General features: G+C 41.2%; 1 protein-coding gene and 1 long non-coding RNA gene across 2 annotated transcripts in view; one reads left to right on the forward strand and one right to left on the reverse strand.

Annotated features, from left to right (window-relative positions):
- LOC309367682 overlaps window positions 1-1,906 on the reverse strand; it is a 32,942-nt gene extending 31,036 nt beyond the window's left edge. The window contains exon 1 of the long non-coding RNA XR_014167275.1: window positions 1,800-1,906. This is a non-coding gene — a long non-coding RNA (uncharacterized lncRNA). The remainder of the gene's footprint in view (window positions 1-1,799) is intronic.
- THEMIS (thymocyte selection associated) overlaps window positions 1-18,539 on the forward strand; it is a 59,549-nt gene extending 41,010 nt beyond the window's left edge. Inside the window, exons 5-7 of the mRNA XM_081907144.1 lie at window positions 11,352-11,505; window positions 14,584-14,746; window positions 16,213-18,539. Coding sequence (XP_081763270.1) covers window positions 11,352-11,505; window positions 14,584-14,711 — 282 coding nt within the window. The 3' untranslated portion in view covers window positions 14,712-14,746; window positions 16,213-18,539. The remainder of the gene's footprint in view (window positions 1-11,351; window positions 11,506-14,583; window positions 14,747-16,212) is intronic.
- The last annotated feature ends 3,607 nt before the right edge of the window (window positions 18,540-22,146 follow it).

The raw sequence follows: 22,146 nt of genomic DNA on the forward strand, positions 1-22,146 counted from the left end.
AGGCAGCCCTGTTTAGGGAAGTTTTGAATATTTGATGTTTTATTGTGCTTTTAATATTCTGTTGGGATCCACCCAGAGTGACTGGGGAAACCCAGCCAGATGGGCAGGGTATATATAAAGAAATATTAAGTTGGCACATCCAGAGAATCACCTTGGGCAGCAGGTGCTAGAGTCTCTGGTGGCAGCCTTCCCACCTCCAGTTGTCCTTCCTGAGCCTCTGGGCAATTGCCCTTGTTGGAGGACAGAGCTGGGTATGCCACATTACTTGTCCTACATGCCCAAAACTAGGCTGCTTTGCCCTGTGGAGAATGCTGAAGTGAGATTGTGCTGCAAATCCATTCAGTTTCTGTGTGTCAAATTGGGTGGGGGTGGGATCTTTGTCCTTTGACTCAGGAAGGAAAACATCTTGGGCTGGCCTTGCTGGCTTCAAAAATATGTGAACAGATGCCAGGCAAACTTCCTGTGGTCCAAGGTCATGGTAGTACAAAGGAAAAGACCCTCTCCCAAGTCACAATAAACCTAACCTCAGGGAGTAGGGACATTCAGAGAACTTAATTTACAAACAAGTTCTGAGTCCCAAACAAAAATCTGTGAAAAAGAGCCAGTTTTAGTATGGTGGAGAAATGTCTGCATGGATATTATTTCTTGTTACGTTGTTGGTGTATAAATGTTTTTAGTATTATGTGTGTTTTTATTTTCTGTTCATCTTAATGGCGTTTTTGTTTTTTTAAATCTTTGTGAGTCACTTTGAAAATATTTCATAAAAAGTGAGGAATGGGCTTAAATTATAATATCCAGGAGAAATGTTCTCTGCACTTTGTGTTGGAGAGGGAGGATTACATGAAATATTTTGTTTCTGATTTGCACCATGAGATGGAGGGAGGGAAGAAAGAGGTGTAACATGAATTCAAAATGCTTCTGGAAGCTAAATGCAATATCATCATCCCCCTTCTGAAGTTGTTCCTGTAAACAATTCCTTCTCTTTCCCCTCTTTTTATACTTTCTCTTCACATGGGATTAGGGTTTTGGTTTTTTTAAAGTCTGCATTATTTGTCGGCTATTTCCTCTACCAGTGCCCAGAGACAAACTTGAATCTAGTTAACAATTTAGCACTGCTGTTATGCAGAGCCGCATATTTTCAAATGTACAGAGGAGGAGGAGTAGAAGAAAATAAATACCTCTCTTAGATTGGATCTTTTTATGACAAGTCGTTGCCTGCAGTGAATTTTTACTCTGAGTTATGGACCCTTGAAATGAGGAGTTTAAAATGGAATATCTTAGCTGTATTAATTTTCAAGTGTAATGCATAAAACAGGAAACAGAGACATCTAGTGGTTTCCACGGCATTGCCCTGAAGATAGCAAATAATTAATAAAGTAGGCTTCCCTAGCACCGCCCTTTCCCTGTTTATTTACAAAGCATTGTGTGTTACATAGCATTTTAATACACATTAGGCATTTTTAAAAATGGAAATCTACAAAATAGAACATTTTATCAGTTTACCAGGTAATAGGCCCCTCTCCCCAATTACATTTTGGAAAATAAAGGTCAATAGTGCATATGAGAATCTAGATTTCCTCCTCAGATGACCCTATTTTTCATTAGGTGGAAAGTATCGGTTTTAGTGAATTATGCTTGAATTATGATGTAAGCAAGGCACCTGGAATGCTAGTTGACTGTTCAGGTGTGGTACACTAGACTTTGCCTCAGGAAAAAATTACAACAGAATTCCACCTACTGAACAAGTTGAAAATACATTAGCTTATCTAAATGTGTCATGTGGGGAATAATTCACCTACTTTTTAAAAGCTCAACATTTTCCTGGTGAAGGTATTTACCATGGCTTAGTAGTTTCTTGCAGCCAAGGAGGCTTCTAAATCTCCGTGGACATACTCAGGCTTCTCTATTCACACACCAGAATGAGGCAACTCTGCCTGCCTTTCCCACAATGCACCTCCTCCCATTTAAAGTTCCAAGGCAGTCCAGGCAGGCTGGGATTGCAAGGAATAATACAGTAATAATAATAAAAATTTATCATTTATACCCCACCCATCTGGCTGGGTTTCCCCAGCCACTCTGAGGAAGTACCTCTGAGCATCTGGACTGAGGCAATTTGTTTTTGAAACTCATCATGAGATAGTAATAAGTTTAAATAAAGATTTATCCACAATCTTTTATGGTTGTCTTCTTCAAAAACTGCCGTCCTAATCGTCTAATGAAAAATGTGCTATGTGGAATGTAAAATGGGCACCATAACTGCCACACTCAAATTATACCTCCATTTCAGCGCCTGCTACCCACCCACACACCGACTGTGCTTGCTAAACTCTTCCCAAATGAAAAGGTAGAGCAGGTTTAAACTACAACACATTATTTACTTTAGCCCAACATAGCTGCTGCGTTGTCATAACTGTGTTGCTTTCTCTGAGATTATCACCTTGGACTCTCGTTGAACCTCCTCTTTAGGCATGACTAATAGGCACTTGATGCTAAAAAATATTCATGCGCATTTTATTATATGTACCTTCCAAGTTCTTCAGGAAAATAAAGAATGTGAAGCACTACTTGCCGCCTTGTATGCTAACAAGGCTGCATGAAGATTCCTTTCATTGTCACTGGCCATTCAGAAGACTTTTAGAAACCTATAATTCCTTATTCCACATTGCCCAGGGGACTCGGTTGGGATCTGCATGCTAGGGCAGTGTGTTTAAAGTTTCTGGGCAAAACTATGGACCCTGTCAGTTCGTATAACTGTAGTTATGTAATACCCTTGCAAGATATTACTCTGGTGTGCAGTATAGCTGGGCTTGTTGACAGCTTAAGCAGGAAGGCCACTGTGGCATAAAATAAGTAACAATCAAAAAATCATTATCTTTTCCAGAGTGGAACAAATCAGCCTTGACTCGCTGTCTAGTTTATTAATAGCACCCTGTGAAGTCTCAAAGGTTCCCAGCTCCTTCTAATTTTATATTTTAAAGGCATTTATCTTAAATGGCTGTGAACATCAATTATGGATAGCCATGCAGACATCCGATTCATAGCAAAGAGATGCTTTTGAGCAAAATCCTGGTTTCTTGCTAAGGTCTTACCTCTCCATGGGGAAAACAACATAAGTATGGATCACGATTATGCCAGTTTTAAAGGCTGGTGGCTGATAGCAGAGGAACAAAATGCTGGAGAAATGGATTTCCTAATGTTTGAATAGTGAAATGTGAGCCGGGCATATGAATTTTGTGGACCTAGATTTGGGAAGTGTGAAAATCCTCTCTGTCAAAGTTGTATCTGTCCATGATACGGGACAGAGAAATCCATCTTACACATTACAGTGATATGGAAGATACGCCACTGCTATGCCAGCAAAATAGCCACTGTGCCTAAGGCATGCTCAGCCCAAGGGGGGGGGGTACAAAAAAAGTGTAAAATTCACACCCACACCCAATGTCCCTGGAAACATCAACACATCCTACCAATCAGGAGGGAGGCTGTGCCCTGATATATGGCAGAAGCCAAGAATGGGAGCACATACCCCAAAACACACCCTTGCACGGCAACACACACAGCATGCATTTGTGTTTGGAGTCCCAAGGTGAGGGTTCTAGGAAGAGACATTAGCAATGTGTTTGAATCCCCAGGAGGCAAATGTTTTCTCAAGTGTTCCATTTATAAAGTTATTTATTTATAAAGTGCCCTTTATGAAGTTCTGTCTTGTGAGTTTTCAGGAGGCCAAAGACATTTAGCCCCATGATGTGCATCCAATGTTTCCATTTAGAGATCATATGCATGGGATGTGCTATTATTGGTTGTTGAGTTACACCATATCCTATGCTCAGTTCCAGTGATGTGAGCAGAATAGTTGTAGGCTTTAGAGCCTGGCCAGCAACGTTCAGATTTTCCCTCTCCCGCTGGAGTGAATGGGAGGGAACCTCAACTGAAAAGGCTCTTCTCCACTTCAACGCTAAGCTCAATGTTGGGGTTGCAAGGAAAGCCTCACCAACAGATCTTAAGGCATTGGCAGGCAGATAATGGGAGAAGGGCTCCTTCAACTACTTTGGACCAAAGTCTAGCTTCTGTCTATCACCAATTTGCTACTTGCTTTTTTAAAAAAGTAAGAGAGAAAATTGGTGACATATATTATCTCAATAACAGATTGTGTCCCAATCCTGTCTCCAAGGCTGTGTGCACCCTCCTGTTTACTCTGCATCCAAAGCTTTCCTGCTGCTGGCTTGTGAAGCCATGGACACATGATGTTAGGCACGGTCCACATCTATCCTGTAGGGGTTTTTGAGAAATCCCGTGTTTTGATGTGCTTCCCCTGAAACCAGCTTCAATCTGATTTGAAAACATAGGCTCTATGAAGCCACCTAACACCTGCTCTATACCTGCTCTCTACCCACTGGTGTGGACACATGGTGGGTGACTTGTAAACACACCTTAACCATACAGATGTATACAGCAATATGCAAATGTGATTTGAAAATCAGTAGTGGTGGTGGGAAACTCCACGCTGCGTTTTAAGCTGGTAATGTGTACACGGTATAAGTAAGATCCCTAAGTCATTGTCCCTTTGCCATTACTAGATGGTACAGTGTTTTTTAATGGTGGTTGTAGTCACAGTAGTAGTAGTAGCCATCACAACTCTGGTAGTGAATTGTTGCTTTTATAAGTACAGTGGTACCTTAGGTTACATACGCTTCAGGTTACATACGCTTCAGGGTACAGACTCCGCTAACCCAGAAATAGTACCTCGGGTTAAGAACTTTGCTTCAGGATGAAAACAGAAATCGTGCAGTGGCAATGCAGCGGCAGCAGGAGGCCCCATTAGCTAAAGTGGTGCTTCAGGTTAAGAACAGTTTCAGGTTAAGAACAGACCTCCAGAACGAATTAAGATCTTAACCCGAGGTACCACTGTACGCATTTGCCACATGGAAGATTCTCAGAAATGGATGCAGCTAAGTGGTGGAGCACTTACTGGTACTTTGCTTGCTTGCAAGAAACTCCAGTCTTTGGCAACTCCAGGTGGGGCTGCAAAAGACTCCTGCCTGGTGCCCTGCAGAGTCACTGCTAGTCAGTGTGGACAATACTGTGCTTGAAAGTATAAGACAATTAAACATCCACAGGACAGGTTGATAATTGGCAACAGTTAATGCCAACATCTCTTTGCCCCCCCCCCGAATTTCTGAAGGCATCAGAAAGAGCTCTCTAGGATCTCTTTAAAGATTGCAGTTAGAGGTTTATGATCTGTATCTCGTAGCATGGGTAACTATAATAAATGTACGGCAGAAGTTGTAGTGCAATGCCCAGCACTGATTACTCCAATAAATGGGCCATTTTCTTCACTAGAGTAGTTTGCAACCATATAACAATGTAACGTTCTGTCTTGCACTGTGCAACTTCATCAAAGTATACTGTCTCTCCTCTTGTAGTGTGTGTATGCACTCATGGTGTGTGAGGCAGAAGAATTGTGGCATGTTCATTGCCATATAATTCCTTATATGTTTTGCACATTGTGGTGCAGTTACTGTTATACCAAAAAAATTAAAAAAAATAAAAATCCCTTAAGCTTGATCATCCACTTAATTTTTGCTATGTATAAAGTGTTATAATAATGATCTGTTATAATAATTTGAGAAAATAAAATGTTATAATCATTTGAGAATTCTGGAATTCCCTCAGTTTTAAAATTAAAAGCCAGTCAATACACACCCCTTTTTATTTTAAGGCTACAACTAGATTTTATTATGGATATGTACTAATGTACATTCCTTCCCATCAGACAGTAACGTGAGTTGCAGGGTGTATGTTTGCACTGGATGACAGGTAGCATTTCAGGCCAATTGGCAGGAAGGGAGGCAGACATTATTGTTGTAGGAACCCTTAGCATACCCTTTGCAGCAAGCATTGGATGTGATGCAATAGGTTTGTTCACACGTTACACTGAATTCAGGTAAAAGCTGTCTCTATGCATGTAGAAGTGTTTATCAAAATAATGTACAGTTGTTGATCTGTACCACTCAACTATTGCGTAGTCAGGTACTCAGACTACACACACGTTGAATGTTACATATACGTAAATGTACAAATATACTATTTTTATACTGAGGTACATAGATTATATAGTTGTTGAATGTAACACGTGAACACCCATTATGGTTTAGCATCACAAGAACAAACCTAGCCTTTTCACTGGCTCATACACTCCCTTCTGGCACAGCTATCAGGGGGAATTCAAAAACTGTTTCTGATTAACCAAAGTTGGCCAAGTCCTTTGAACCCACACAAACTGGGTTAATTCAAGCAAGCTAACCTCAAATAATAGTTCATGAAACTGCCTTGCTTTCGCTAATCTTTGTGAAGATTTACCATAGTTTAGGGTTCCAACAACATGCTAAGCTGTTATCTAAAACAAAAATGAAACATTCTAATTCCCTTCTTGCAATTTTGCCAGTGAATGAGAGGAACAGTAGGTGCATATGAGCTGGGGGTGTGGAAAGGTTAAGCTTGCTCTTGTAACACTACAGGTAAAGGGACCCCTGACCATTAGGTCCAGTCATAACTGACTCTGGGGTTGTGGCGCTCATCTCGCTTTATTGGCCAAGGGAGCCGATGTACAGCTTCCGGGTCATGTGGCCAGCATGGCTAAGCCACTTCTGGCAAACCAGAGCAGTGCACGGAAATGCCATTTACCTTCCCGCCAGAGCGGTACCTATTTATCTACTTGCACTTTGACATGCTTTCGAACTGCTAGGTTGGCAGGAGCAGGGACCGAGCAACGGGAGCTCACCCCATCGCAGGGATTCGAACCGCCAACCTTCTGATCAGCAAGTCCTAAGCTCTGTGGCTTAACCCACAGCGCCACCCACGTCCCTCTTGTAACACTACACCATAGTAAAGTATTACATACCTGTGCAGCCACTGCCTTCACTCTTTTGCAATATAGTTTAAGCAATGGTTTGGGCTCTTCATCTTTATATGCAGGAGCTCCCTGGCTATTTGTACAACTTAATATGTATAACTACACCATTTAATTCTATGAAGAACGTGTGTAGGCTCTAGAGCCCGAGAAAGGCCTTCAATAATTTATAACGTGATTTCTCTCAGAAGAGCTTTAATTTTATTGCTAATATTATGGGACACATCCAAGACCTTGCAAGCCTGGTTTAATGTTACTTATATAATGTCAGCATTTGTACTCAACAGACATCTTTAAGGGAAAGGAAAAAGTTAAATAGGAGTGGACGGCCCCCTTTTTAAAAAAAGGGAAACCTGGGATCTCTGTGGGAATATGGGGTTTATTAATTATCATTTGTTTGAAGAAAACACCTTGCTTTTCTGCATCTTTTACTATGTGGGAAAAAGGAATGCCTTGAATATTCCCATAAGCAAAATGTGGGGAACATAGTCTGTGCTTTTATTTGAGACCAAACATCTGCAGAAAGGTACAACATCCAAGCTTACTGACTGCTATGTTTCCCCAGCTTCTGATCCTTGTCTTAGTTTCCAATAAAAAGGTCTGTTTTATTTAATGTATCATCTCTGACTTCCTGAGGTACGATGTGGTCAAAGGCAACTTTATCTTTATAGTGTGGTGCACTGCCTTCTGCAGATTTAGTGATGCTCGAAGTGTTTTTTGTGTTCTTTTTTAAAGAAAAGATACAAGTGTTGAGGTAAAACTGTTTTGGCGGCAATCCTTTAACTTGATTTCATCTTGGCTTTCTTTATTGCTCTGCAGGCCTGTCAGATAAATGACCACAAATCCTAATTCTTGAAATCCAGACCCTTTTTTGGAGGAATCTTCCCAGAGGCTGAGAACGATTTTAATTTTTTTTAAGCAGTTTGAGATGCTCTTCTACATGCCCAAATACACAGCACTGCTGCTTTAATATGTGTGTGGAGGAGTTTCATGTTTCATTCTGTGACCAAGGAAAGGCACTGTGTATTATAGTTTATGTGCTTAGTATTTTCCTTCACCAAATAATCCAGGAAGCTAAGCAAACTATGGAGCTTTGGTTCCTGCAAGCATAGATGCTTTGATATGTATCCAAAGGCTGTTTCATTTATTTCAACGGGGAGACAACTCTATGCTCACATTTGTTGGGTAAAATAAATAGATCTGGTTCTTGAGTTTCATGTCAACTCAGTGGCCTGACCATGAAGGAAATCTGTGAGTGCATTAGCGTTGACACATGCCTTACGGAAATGATGACTAAATGAATTGATAAAACATGGTTTGATTACCCAGTAGATCCATATAGATTTGGATTTTGTCAACCTATCAGCCAAGAGAGCCCTGTGTTACCAAGACATGCATGGCATGGATTTTCCATGGATTTTCCAATGTTTTGTACACATTTCCTCTGCACAGCCCACATCTGAACTGACTGACTGAGAGCCAGTGTGGTGTAGTGGTTAAGAGTGGTAGTCTCGTAATCTGGGGGACCGGGTTCGCGTCTCCGCTCCTCCACATGCAGCTGCTGGGTAACCTTGGGCTAGTCAAACTTCTCTGAAGTCTCTCAGCCCCACTCACCTCACAGAGTGTTTGTTGTGGGGGAGGAAGGGAAAGGAGAATGTTAGCCGCTTTGAGACTCCTTAAAGGGAGTGAAAGGCGGCATATCAAATCCAAACTCCTCCTCCTCCTCCTCCTCCTCCTCCTCCTCTTCTTCTTCTTCTTCTTCTTCTTCTTCTTCTTCTTCTTCTTCTGTAAAGAGCTAAGCAAAGAGCTCAGCAATACACTTTTGGGTGAAAAGTTGAGCATGTTTAAGCCCATTAACTCAGTGGTGACCTAGATTTTTAGTGTTTTAGTGTTTTTAACAGGTGATCCCCAATGTTAACCAATGTTAACTTAAGTTCGTTGGTTTCAGTGGATCTACTCTAAATATGACTACCAATGTACCTCAGGTTACATACGCTTCAGGTTACAGACTCCGCTAACCCAGAAATAGTACCTCGGGTTAAGAACTTTGCTTCAGGATGAGAACAGAAATTGTGCAGCAGCGGTGTGGCAGCAGCAGGAGGCCCCATTAGCTAAAGTGGTGCTTCAGGTTAAGAACAGTTTCAGGTTAAGAACGGACCTCCGGAACGAATTAAGTACTTAACCCGAGGTACCACTGTACATTGTAATCTCCCAAATATGCATATTATTGTCATGCTGATAGATATACAGTACTAGGAGGACATCGAAGTTCAATATAAGTTGAACTTAAAATCTAACATGATTTACTGTCAACTATTGAAGCCCTTTTTAGATGCTATTTTATTTGCAAAATGCCCTTGGGAAACATTTTCTGAAGGAGGCTGTAAAAGAATAAAAGGATTGACCTGATTGATAACGTTATCACAGTATTTATGCACATTTTTTGGAGCTGGGAAATTTCCCATTTGGTATCTTTGTTAAAATAAAGCTTTATTTGCAAGTTATTTGAGGACATTTCAAAATCAGAAATGTGCTTCATGCTGTGTTGATTACTAAGAAGGAAAATATCTGAGGAGAATGAATGTTTAGCTTCTGTTCTCAATGACATAGAACTTTTGTTCCCAAATGTTTGATCAAGATGCAGAAGTTGTTTGTGAGAGGCTTGTGGGTGCACTGTAATCATGTAAGCAATTAGGAAACAAAACAGCAAGTATGCAGAGGTCTCAGGCTGTATAGACACTATGAGTTTTTATAACTGATATTTTTATCCAGTTCATTCAAGCCGATATTAGCCCTGAGGGTGCATATGTGTGCAGTAGCTGGTCTTATAAATTATACTAGGTCTGAGAATTCTACTCCTTAGAAGCCTGCCTGGCTGCCTGACTGCTCAACCCTTCACTTTTACCTTAAAAACAAGGTGGCCAATGATTACACCTAAGTTTGACTTCCTAGCCTCATCTCCCTACATATTAAAAAAAATTTTGCTGCTCCCTGCTCCCTTAATCTGGCCTTGCAGTGCCACTGGTCACACAGAAGAGGGCAGAGAGTTGTCCTCTGCTACCCAAGTGTATAGGACTTGATCTAACCAGCCTAGGTTATAGCAACATATATTGTTGGTGGTTGTGGTAGGTGAGGGGTGGAAGCATGGGACAGTGGTGATGGTAGAACCCTTGGCTACTTGATATTTAGGTAGAAGTGGCAGGAGTTTTTTTGGAGGGCCCCCGGGCAGCATGGAGTCCTGGACCCACATCCCTTAATCTGGCCTTGCAGTGCCACTGGTCACACAGAAGAGGGCAGAGAGTTGACCTTTGCTACCCAAGTGTATAGGACTTGATCTAATCAGCCTAGGTTATAGCAAGGTAGATTTCAGTTGAATAGTAGGAGAAACATTTTGATGGTCACTGCAGTTCGACAATGCAGCCAAATGGGTGGTTTTACTCACAGGAGACCAACTGAAATGAATGTCCCTAACTTATATTCATTTCAGTGGGTCTAATCTGAACAAAACTTAATTGGATACTATCCAATTATTCTAAAGGGCTGGAGAGATCTCACTTTTTGGAGCTCTTCAAGCTGTGACTGAACAAGTTGGGGATAATCTGACATTCAATTTTCTTGCAACAAGCAATGGGTTATATATACCTATTTTTCTATATGAAAAGAGAGAGATGTTATATCATACATATATGGAACACACAGGTATGTGTTTCTGTGTATGTGTGTTGTGTATGTACATACAAACATAGCATACACCAAATATGACCAGATATGTTCCTTGATACTCCAATCATATTAAAGTAATGTAGCTTTAGGGACACAGGTGGCGCTGTGGTGTAAACCACTGAGCCTAGGGCTTGCCGATCAGAAGGTTGGCGGTTCGAATCCCCGCGACAAGGTGAGCTCCCATTGCTCGGTGCCTGCTCCTGCCAACCTAGCAGTTCGAAAGCACGTTAAAGTGTAAGTAGATAAATAGGTAAGTAGATAAAAGTGTAAGTAGATAAAAGTAGATAAAAAGGTGTTTCCGTGCGCTGCTCTGGTTCGCCAGAAGCAGCATAGTCATGCTGGCCACATGACCTGGAAGCTGTCTGTGGACAAACGCCGGCTCCCTTGGCCTATAGAGTGAGATGAGCGCCGCAACTCCAGAGTCATCCGCGACTGGACCTAACGGTCAGGGGTACCTTTACCTTTACCTTTAATGTAGCTTTATATACCTCAAAGATATGTGTGTGTGTGTGTGTGTGTGTTATAAAATAAGTTAGTAAGTAACTAAGTAAATGTAGAATTTATAATTTCCTTTGGTGAACAGAAGATACTTCTGTCAAACTTGCAGCAAATTACCTAACATGCAGTCATTGTTCTTCCTCATTTCATTGTTGAGAAGCTTCACGTTTTGACTAACACTTTATGCATAAATCAATCTTGCTGTCTGATGTAATTTCAGGATGTTTATGTAGATGCCACCAAGAAACAGCCCTCAGATCAATCTGCTGCTGTTTCAGGACTACAGTTGAGTTGTCAAAGTGATTTGGAGCAGCAGGAGAACAAGGAGGAGATGGCGCAGACAGCTACATCTGCAGAGAACAGGATGGCTAAAGGTCAGTTGACCCAAGTTCTGAGAAATGCATGCTGTTCACAGATACCTTGCATGATTTCACCTGGAACCACTGGATCTGTATAAAAGCACAGAAAACACAGAACTCTATAGAATCATAGTGTTAGAAGGGACCCCAAGAGTCCCTTCAGATTCCCATTCATGTGTCTGCCACAGATACATCTAATCATTCAGCAGCAGCATTGAATAAAAGTCACTTTCATACTGAAACAAGAATAGTCAGTGTTATTCACAACAGACGGACCTTTATTATATTTAATTTGAGGCTCCATTTCCCCCCACCACTGTTGCTCAGCCTTGGTATTAATAAAAAAAGTATGTTATTGTGTTAAAACTATAAAGATGTCTTCAGTTTACACTTTTTATTTCCAAAAATATGCTTACCGTTTATATTGTTTCAAACTTTTAAAGTGCTTCTCAGAGATGCTTACTACAGACCTCTCTCTTATGTTCTACAAATGGTAAAGCAGAAAGCTAAAGAACAGCAGCTCTCAGCCATATATGGCTTCCTGAAATTACAACAGGGTGCCTGTGTCTGGTACATCATAATTCTGGGCTCCTCAACCTTTTGGTGCCCGGGGTACATCTGGAAACCTAAGAATCTGTTATGAGCTCCTCAAAATGGCCATTTTATGGAAGAAAAACTGGCTATGCTCAGAACACCTCCCCCGCCCCGCCCCAAACCCCAGGTAAAATACTTACTGTCCAAAACAAACAAAACACATGCAAAAAAGCATCCTCTCACAAGCATCAAACAACAACAAAAGCTAAGAAACACATTTATAAAAAACTGAGAGTAGGGGGCATGACAGATGACAAGGGGAGTGTCTGAATGTGCCATGGTGCCAAATTGAAGGCCCCAGTCATTGCTGTTGATATTGTTATAATATTAAGTTTACAAGCCATGTTTGCTTACTTACTAGAAATAACTCCCACTAGAGACATTATAAATATGAGTGGGATCAGTGTTTACAAAAGAATCGCTTCCTTGAGAGCAGATTCACAAAGGAAGCAAGATCAGGAACAAATGTGGAAGTCACTTTATCCTTTGATGTACCAGATCTTTACCCAGTCTTTACCTACTACATACTGTCATCTTCAAGGGTAAGAAATGACAAGGTTTCAAGACTGAGCTTGCTGGGTGGGTAAAACCCAACTCCTTTCACCATTTTGCCATGGATTCCAATGGGAGTCCTGTTTCCAATCTCAAAAAATGCTGTGAATAAATATATATGGTTCAGAAACTAATGATCAGTGGGGCTGGTTTTTATGGGGAAAGCTGAGAGAGTTGTCAGTGTCTTACATTGATGACACACAGTTCAGTTCTCTGCCCATTAATCAAATGTGACTGATTCTAAAGACTGATTTATTCATTCTCTGAGGATGTGGTAAATACATCCAGTGGGGCACTATAGTGATCCTTGTCCTCATGCCTTATCAACTTCCTTTAAGGCAGTTAGAGCTGATGTGCATAAATATAAGTGAGGAAGCCCCACTCACACAAGGAAAAAAGGCTGGGTAGATCACATTAGCAGGGCCTGCTTGGGTTGGTGTTTGTGTGTTTAGCCCTATGCATAGTAAGGAACATCCTGAGAGCCCCAGGCTCATTCTAGCACTTTTCTACAGATGATATGCTGGATAGCATATTGTGTAAGCTGCCAGGGGACTCAAACTCCAAACTCTGGTACAGGATCCCAGTGTATTACTCACTGTGCCCCAAGTTGTCTTTGCTTCAGGGCAGCTCTTGGGCAGAGGAAGCAATTGGCCTTTCTGTGCTGCTGCAACAATGGCCAAAGGGATTGTTGCAGCTCATCAGTCCAGTCAGACCAGGTGATCTGGAATCCAGCAGGGGACTGGCTGACCTGTTGTTTCAGGTTTGGCTTCTTCTTGGTTGGCTACAGGTTCCTGTCCTTGCTTTGCAAACCTGCCTCAGGCTCATCTGACTGCTGTTTGCTGCTTTGGACACTGATTTCTGCCTGACCTGAATTCTGTCTTGGGCCCCTCTGAGTTTTATCTGCTGCTCTGAGTCTTTCCTCAACATGGGCTGGGGCCCACCATGCACACCTTACCTTTCCATTGGGCCGGTACTTGCACAGCTAACCTAGCAGGTCCCTAACACATTGTATGAACTGCCTCCCTGAGAAACATCAGGATTACACATCACAGATGTCCCATAAAACAGTAGGAGATTGTGCTAATCCCAGCAACTGTCACCCTGGAGCATGAATGCAGAAGACCTTAAGGACACCCTGTGCAAGTCTTACATAACCTTCTGGATTGAAATGCCCATCCCAACTGACTTCAGAAGGACCATGTCGATATCCACATATCTGTATGTTGGTTTCATCTGGATTGTTTGCTTGAGCTGCTGATGAACAAAACACTGCTGGCCATCAGCATACAGCTTAAGCCTTTGCAGCTTTGTAGAGAATATCTGCTGAGCTGTTTGTTCATAAATAAACAAGCAGTCATGTCTTATTTCCTTCATAACAGAAATAGAAATGTGAGGGGGTAGTAATTCACAGTCAGACTGCTCAGAGGCACGAGGCCAAAGCCAGAGTGCCTGGCTGTGAATTAATACAACATGCCTTGCTCTGGAGTGTCTGCCTGCAATTGCAAAATTATACTATAAAATACACTTTCCCCTCTAGCCTCGTGGTGCTGTCAGCTGCGCAGAGTGTGCCGTCATGCAGCATTTGATTCCTGAGTAGCACAGTGATTTAAGTGCTGCCAAACTAAACCAAAGTAAATAGTCATAGACAAGGTCGTATTCAGCGCCTTCCTTAGATGGGTGTGCAGTGCAATGGGTGTGCCCAGTGAAGGAGCACTAGCATCATGGGCTGCTCTCGAGAGCCCCACCTAAGTTTCAAAAGTGGCTCCCTGAGTAATATTCTCCTTGAAAAATAAGAAGGCAGCATTACTAGCGGTGCAAAAAGCAGCTAGCTGTGTGTGTAGCTGGATCTTTTGGCCAACATCCTATTCCTGAGAGGCTGGTAATGGTGGGATGTTTCATGTACTGTAGACCCCTAACCCCATGCTGTGTCTCCTGCTTTATTTTCAGATTCATCAAAGGGAGTGCTTCCGAAACACAGAGCAGAAAAGAAACCAAATTCCAGGCCTGGCGTTGATGATAAAGATATCAGTGTTACAGAAAGTGTTACCCAAAAAAATCAGGGGGAACACATCTAATGATAATGCACCCTACTTAAGAAGAGGAACAAAAAGTGTGTGTGCCTTGTTATTAGACATCCGTGTAAACCGAAGATGATGGGCGGGGAGGGGAGGGGAGAAAGGGGTTGTATAGGCACTTGTACTCACACAGAGCTCTCCTCCCCCATCCTCTGATCAAGAATATGAGTCTGCCAGGCCCACAGGCCCACAGTTGTTCAAATAACACCAAGAAAGGGCTATGAGTTCTGTGCAATTGATTACAATTGATTGGTTTCTGTTCTTCAGTTCCTCAAAATGTGCTATATTATTCTGCCTAGTACAACTAGTCCTCTGGGTTGTACTAGAGCAGCTTTCCCTAAGCTGATGCCCTCCAGATGTTAATTTGTGTCAATCCTAGCCAGCATGGCTATTGGTCAGGGATTATTGAAATTGTAGTTCAAAACATCTGGAAGGCACTAGATTGGGGAAGGCTGTAGTAGTCTATGGTTAAACTAGACTAGGCAAGAAATATGCAGTAGAAAAGGTGTGATTTGCTTTTAAATCCCATCTGCTTCCTTCTTTGGTAGGAGCTCAGCAGAATGCACTCTTCAAGTTACTACATCTGCCTGCAGGCTCTTCTTCTAATTGTGACATTTGCTGTTCAAGCATCAGGCCCTTCAAACCTTTATCCACCTGCCCTTTAAAAGTCCCTGTCAACAGAGAGCAAGCTGCACTTTATTAGCCCTGTTGTTTGAAGGCTTTAGCAACACATGAAAGCAAATACCTTTGCTGTCTCTCAGGAGATTGCTATCAGAGTCCTGGATTATGAACCCATCCCATAAATTACCATCTTCAGTGGCTGAGCCAGCAACCCAGTTGTCTGAGATCATTTGATAAACAAAGGACATCCTAGTTTCTACCAGTCAGTTGGGCTACTTCTGACCTTCAGAGATCTTCCAGACACGCTTTATCTAGCATGCCAAGAATGACTCTACTTAAAGTGCATTAAAAATAAAAACTCACACACAATTATTTTCAATGAGAATGATAACATTTGACAGGATCTGATAATGAGTTGTAATATGCTGGGTATAGAAAGTTTTATTTGTGTTTGTGTATGTGATCTCAATTCACAACAATGGCTTTGCCAGTGATGAGCCAAGTATTCCAGATGCCTTGATTCTCTCTGAGAACAATTTTTATATGGCGGTGGAGATTTGCAGAAATTAAAGCTCAGACTTTAATGTCAGATCATTTCAAATAATAATAATACACACAAAAAAATATTTTATTATTTATATAAATCTGTATTGGACAGGTGCTGAAAACAAGACTGTGTAATCCTGGTTTTAAGAGAATACATTAAATTGCCTGAGGATTTATTTTAGGATTGTTTAAGCTACATAAAAAACAAAAGTAAGCACAATCGGAGAGTGAGTGTAGGCAGTGCTCTTGATATACCGGTAGCTGTTATCAATAATACAGAAGCATTCTGATGAGTCTGAACATGAACGTGTCTTTTGTCCACTTTATTTTTCAGACTCCTCTGAAAACAAAATGATTCAATCTTGTCAGAAATGATTGTACTGCTGTCCACATCATTGAGTATGAAGGCGGCAAGGCAACGAAAGAAGAAATAGATACTCTAGTGATGGTGAAATGAATGTTGCTGTGCTTTCAAAAGCATTGAGACTGAAATGCGGTGATACTGATTTATATTATTCAAGGAAATAGTAAAAAGAGGAAGAAGAAGAGTTACTAAACCTTCGGATAACTTTGGAACAGAACAGCTTCAGAACAGGGGAAGTGCAACCTTGTTACTCTTGCTTGATCTCTCAGTGGCTTTCAGTATTGACCATCGTATCCTCCTGAACCGTCTCTGTGAGTTGGGAGCAGGTAGTAATGTGTTGCAGTGGTACCGCTCCTACCTACAAGTCGGGGATCAGATGGTAGCATTGGCTAGACCCTGTTTTACACGTCTGAATCCTCTGGATTTCTGTTTTATTTGCTTTTATTTGCTTTTAAGTGTTTTTCTATCGCCGTTGTAGGTTGTGTGTCTTTGTTTTAATGATATAGTATATCATTTGCTTTTTAGACTTTTGAGAGATTTTTTCAATTTTAAGCAGTTTATAAATGGTTTTTAATAAATAAGTAGGAAGTGCAGCCTACACACACGCAGCCTTTAGGCTACAATTCTATTGCACACTTAACCTGGGAGTAAGTCCCATTTCACTCATTGGGGTGTACTTCTGAGTCAATAGGCATAAGATTGCACTGCTACAAAATTGATCAGCCACTATGCTAAAATGCGGCCTTACCTACACCTGCAAGAAGCACTGGCCTTGCCCTCTGTTGCACCTGGTAATCTAGTTGCAGAAATGATCCACCTGGCTGTGCTTTGGAGAGTTCTGTGATAAGCAGGTATCAGCAGGTTTTACTTTCCCAAGGCTAGATCTGCAGGGAATGATTGGAAATGCTCCAGTGACTGAATTTTCTCCTGCCATGCCACTGTCAGGGCATAGGAAGCCTGTCGGATTAAATAGAGAGAAGAAAAAAACAAAGCGCAATTCTACTTTTCCTAAAGGGTAGGGGGGACACCACTCCAGACACTGCTTCCTTGCAATAGTATCCACAGCAAAAGAGAAAGATGCCTTGGCCCTGTTAGGAATATACGGTATCCATAACACAGGGCAGGGTGCATGGTGTATAAAGAACTTTGCAATGCTAATTTTCCGAGGGTCTATTTACAGCCCCTGTTCAGATTATCATTGGCAACACCAGTACTCTGTTTGATCCATACTGCCTCAAGTAATATGGCTGATGAATGCAGCTTTGTAAGAACTGTGGGCTGAATGTGTGCAGTTCTTCACATTTCTTCACAAAATAAAGCCTTGCTGATCTCAATGGGACTTGCCAGGTAAGTGTGTTAAAGACTGCAGCAGGTTGGTTACACTTGAGTTCCATTGATTTCAGTAGGAACTAAGTCATGAGTAACTTTTCCCATTGATTTCAAGGGAACCAATACACTGTCTGGATGCATGTGTGCTTCTATGACCAGTTTCTTCAACACATGAAGCAGGATCAAAGCCAGACAGTTCATAAATCAAAATCCCAATGTCTTCGGAAGAAGATGAAGTGTATACTCCCTCTCTGCACAATCTGTGCTTGTAAAGACCTTCTGTACTGTATTTAGTCCTAAGCTTCTTCTTTCCAGAAGCAAATCTAGTCTCAAATCCCTGACAAATTCTCTTACTCTTTTTAAAGTGTTAAACATTGTTTGCCCAAGAGTCTGAAGGTTAAAGAATTTCCAGATCCACTTACTATTCTCTTCCAAGAGTAATGGGATCCAGAAAAGCCCTATCATGAAATGTGCTTCAAGGGAAATATTGTTCTAAACAAAGAATGGAGCTTTTCTAGAACAAAATCTGAACTCTATTTAGGAATAAAAATAGCAAACATTTTTTAAAAATATTGTATCAAACAAAATCAAGGTAGGAGTACAAAAATGCCCCATGAAACAGTCATCGATTCTCCTCTTTTTCCATAATTTGCCACAGGCTCTGTTGCTGTGGGTTGCAGAAGGCTACAGAAGAAAATTAAGAAACCTGAATTAAATAATATTAATAATTATGTCATTGATCATCCCCCTCCAAAGTGAATAGGAAATGTAGAGCATGGTGGAAAACTTCATACAGTCATGTAATTGACTAAGCAACATACCTAGTTTCATTTATTTATTTTTAAAAAAATCACAAATTATAATTCTAGTTCTATTTATTTCATTGAAAGAAGAAAGCCACCTGCCTCCTTCATTTATTTGTTTGGGTATTTGTTTTGTCAGCTTCTGGGTGGGGGGAGGCTTCCTTCTCAGAGACTCTGTGGGATATAATATAAATTAAACACAGAAAAGGTCAAAAACTTGTTTTCAAACTTTTCTCGAGTACAATTAGCGTAATATTTTAACAGCTGGCAGCTGCAGTAATTACTTTTAGATTATACATGGAAATCTGTTGAAATATAATTAGTCTGATCTATGAACCAGGTAATTATAGTAAACACTCCCACATTTTCTTAGACCTCATTAACTTATTTCCTTTTAAAATTGCTAGATAATGACAGTACATTAGAAGTTTATCCATAAAATGACACTGAATAATTGGAACCCATGTCCTGGGACATTAAAGGACAAAGTAGCACTTCAGTGTTCAGTGTCCTGATGCATTTTAAAGTACCAATGCTCATATCAGCAAATAGTGTGTGACTTTGAGAGAGAATGGACACATCAAAGCAGAAACAAGGTGTGAGGGGACAATATGGTTCGTCCCCAATCTCAGCTTGCTCCTAAGAGCCAACTAAAATATTGATATAATGCAAATTGAATGTCTTAATACCCACAAGATCTATTTACATAAGTATGTCATTACAGCATAGCCACCATGGGAATATGGTTGAAGAGTGATATTAAAATAGCTCTTTCTACCTTAATGATAGAATCTTCTAGGAATGTACAAGAGCTGCCCAAATATTATTTTCATGGAGAAAACATTTTGGCTTCTGCATATGACACAGGAAGACTCGAAGTACATATTGTGTATTATACATGTTACCAGGGCAGGCAGAGGAAGAAATATGAGACAATGGTATCTTTATTGCCTGGAGCCCCCTGTTCCTTCCCTTGGCAGTGTGGGCTTTTGAACTATCTCCAACAATTATGGTGAATGGATTTGTGTGACATTGCAAGTTGACTAGCTTTTGGGTTTGAACTGTTGGTGACAACTAATTGACATTTCTTTAAAGTCTTCCAGAACAGGAAAGTTCTCATAAAAGAAAGGTATCCACTTCCTAAAAACTTTTCCCCCTGAAATAATATGACAGCAGATCCAAACCTTTAAGAAGGCTGCTGTGCCTTTGAACTACATGGAGGGTTGAAATTCTACTAGATGTGACTTTTCATATTCCTGTAGCATGGTGGTGGGGCCATATGGTGCCATTTCCCTTTTTGTGTCTTTGAAAGTCACAGGAGCTCTGTCAGGAGATGGGCTTAGAATTGTCGCCATTCCTATAGACAATGGCACTGCATGTAGAATAGTAATGTGACCAATATAAAACAACAGGTGGATATTTGCCCATCACTGCATTTTCACTGTCAGGAAAAGCGTCACCTGTCGAAACTTAGCACATAAATCAATGAGCAAAAAAGCAACGAGTGAAGATTTTATACTGCGGGTGTAAACAGGCACAGGATGAAGGAAGTAACCTGAGTGCTGACTACATATGGACCTGGCATTCTCATGTGATACAACTGCGGGGCTTTCAAAGCCTCCTGGCAGGGCTCCTGTGTTTAAGGGAAATGGTGCGATGGAAAATCAGCAAGTTCAAACTTTCTCAGCACTAAGGCTTATAACGGGCTTTACTCGTTAAAGTTTGTGGAGTCGTTGGAGACAGAAAAAGGCGACGCTAATTCTACTGGCAGGACAGTCCATGTGTGTGGTGCAATGTCCATGAGAAGAAAGTTGAATGTTCTAGAAAGCAAAAGAGCTGCTGGTCTTTTAATCTCTATTGTTTCAGTTGTGCCTCCCCACCACCACCCATGGATTATTGAGGGTTTGGGGGATTTTTTAACTATGAACTGTAAGCTACTCTGGACATTTCATTTGGCTGCGTACACACCATACATTTGAAGCAAGTGATTCTGAGAAATGCAGCTCTTTAAAGACAGTTCCCAGGAGACTTCTCCTTGTTTTGCAGAGGATGTGTTTCAAATGTTTGGCTTGTACGCAGTCTTTGTCTAGGGCAGGCTCCCTCAAACTCAGCCCTCCAGATGTTTTTGGCCTACAACTCCCATGATCCCTAGCTAGCAGGGCCAGTGGTCAGGGATGATGGGAATTGTAGTCTGAAAAACATCTGGAGGGCCGAGTTTGAGGAAGCCTGGTCTAGGGATAGTTAAGGCAAAAGGCCTTAATTACCGTAATCTAATCTACAGTAATGATTAGAAGTGATAATTTAATTGTGGGCCTTTTAATTCCACTCAGACTTATAATGCAGACTTGTTTTTTAAAGAAGATAACACACTTCTTCTTCTTTCTCTTCTTTGGCGATCGTAACCGAGTAAGATTGTCTTCCAGAAACACGGTTTTAACAATGAGTTCGTAAGTGACTGTGGAGGCCAATTCTGGACCCACACGTCCTTCCACAGTGGGGACATTGGTTCGCAGGTGGGAGTTGATCATGGTATGGATTTGCCAAGCGTGCCTTCCTCTTAGCACGTTTCTCCCTTGCGTTCTGAGTTCGCGTCAGTGTTATAGCGTGGGGGGTGCAAGGGGGGCCGGCCGCACCGGGTGCAACATCTGGGGGTTAGGGTTAGTGGGCGCAAATCCACGGGTTAGGGGGCACAAATTACTTGCCTTGCCCCGGGTGCTGACAACCCACGCTACGCCACTGGTTCGCGTGGTAAAGGCTGTTCTCCTACTGGATGCTCCTTGAGGGCTCACTTGTGATGAAGCAGAGCATGTTGCCTCTTTCCCATACTAGCAACTCTCCCCTCTATGCAGACTTAGTCACATCATAACCCAACATCACCTCACTTCACTTGCAAGGTGCCTGTTTTTATATGGTAGAGGATTCAAAAGCAAATCCAAATCCAAATCCAAAAGCAACCATCCCAAACTTTTTCAGAAGTGACAGAGTGCATTCTGCTGCCTCATTCTGTGAGTGTAGACCAGTCTCAGTTCCTCAAAATGAAATAATATGTAGGCCTTTAGTCACTCTAGGAATAACATTTTGGCAAGCAATTTTTCCTCAGGTTATTTAAGCCTACCAGTCAGAACAAGGGAGTAACTTCAAACAATGATAGAGCATCTAAATCCTTCCCAGGATTCAGTATTGTGTTCTGAAGCAAAGTGTTTCTATGGCTTTAAGTGAGTGAATCAATTGAAATGCATACACTTAAGCTCACAAAAGCCAAATATGAACTTGTTTTGTATGAAGGTAAATAGAAAAACCAAAAACTCTTTTGCTGAAGTTGCTGAAATTCCCAAATAAACAATTTCAAAGCCTTGACAGATCACATTTCATTTCATGAGGAAGAAATATATTATTACAGTATATGATATTTTTCACTGCCTGAAAACAGAGAAAATCAGCATTCAAATTCAGCTTTATTTATTTGCTTTATTATTCATTGATGAAGACCGATTAACGGAATTTAATTTATATTTTTGGTATGGCATTTTAATTTGGTGCAGATAAGCTTCAACAGGGGGACTAATTGAGAAGCCTGGTCTTCTAAGCCATATGGATCCCAGTGGAGTGAGCTTGACTTCATCCAAACACTGATACACCATTAAGGAGGAAACTAAACTAGTTATTGTAGAGCTCCAGAGATTAAAGACTAGAAATATAAAGGTGCAGTCAATCACAATCTGTTTTGTGCTGGGTACTTTACAGGTGTGAGGGGGGGAAACTATCCATGCTG

Source organism: Podarcis melisellensis, assembly GCF_964234715.1.
Source record: "Podarcis melisellensis genome assembly, chromosome: 3".
Lineage (NCBI taxonomy): Eukaryota > Metazoa > Chordata > Lepidosauria > Squamata > Lacertidae > Podarcis > Podarcis melisellensis.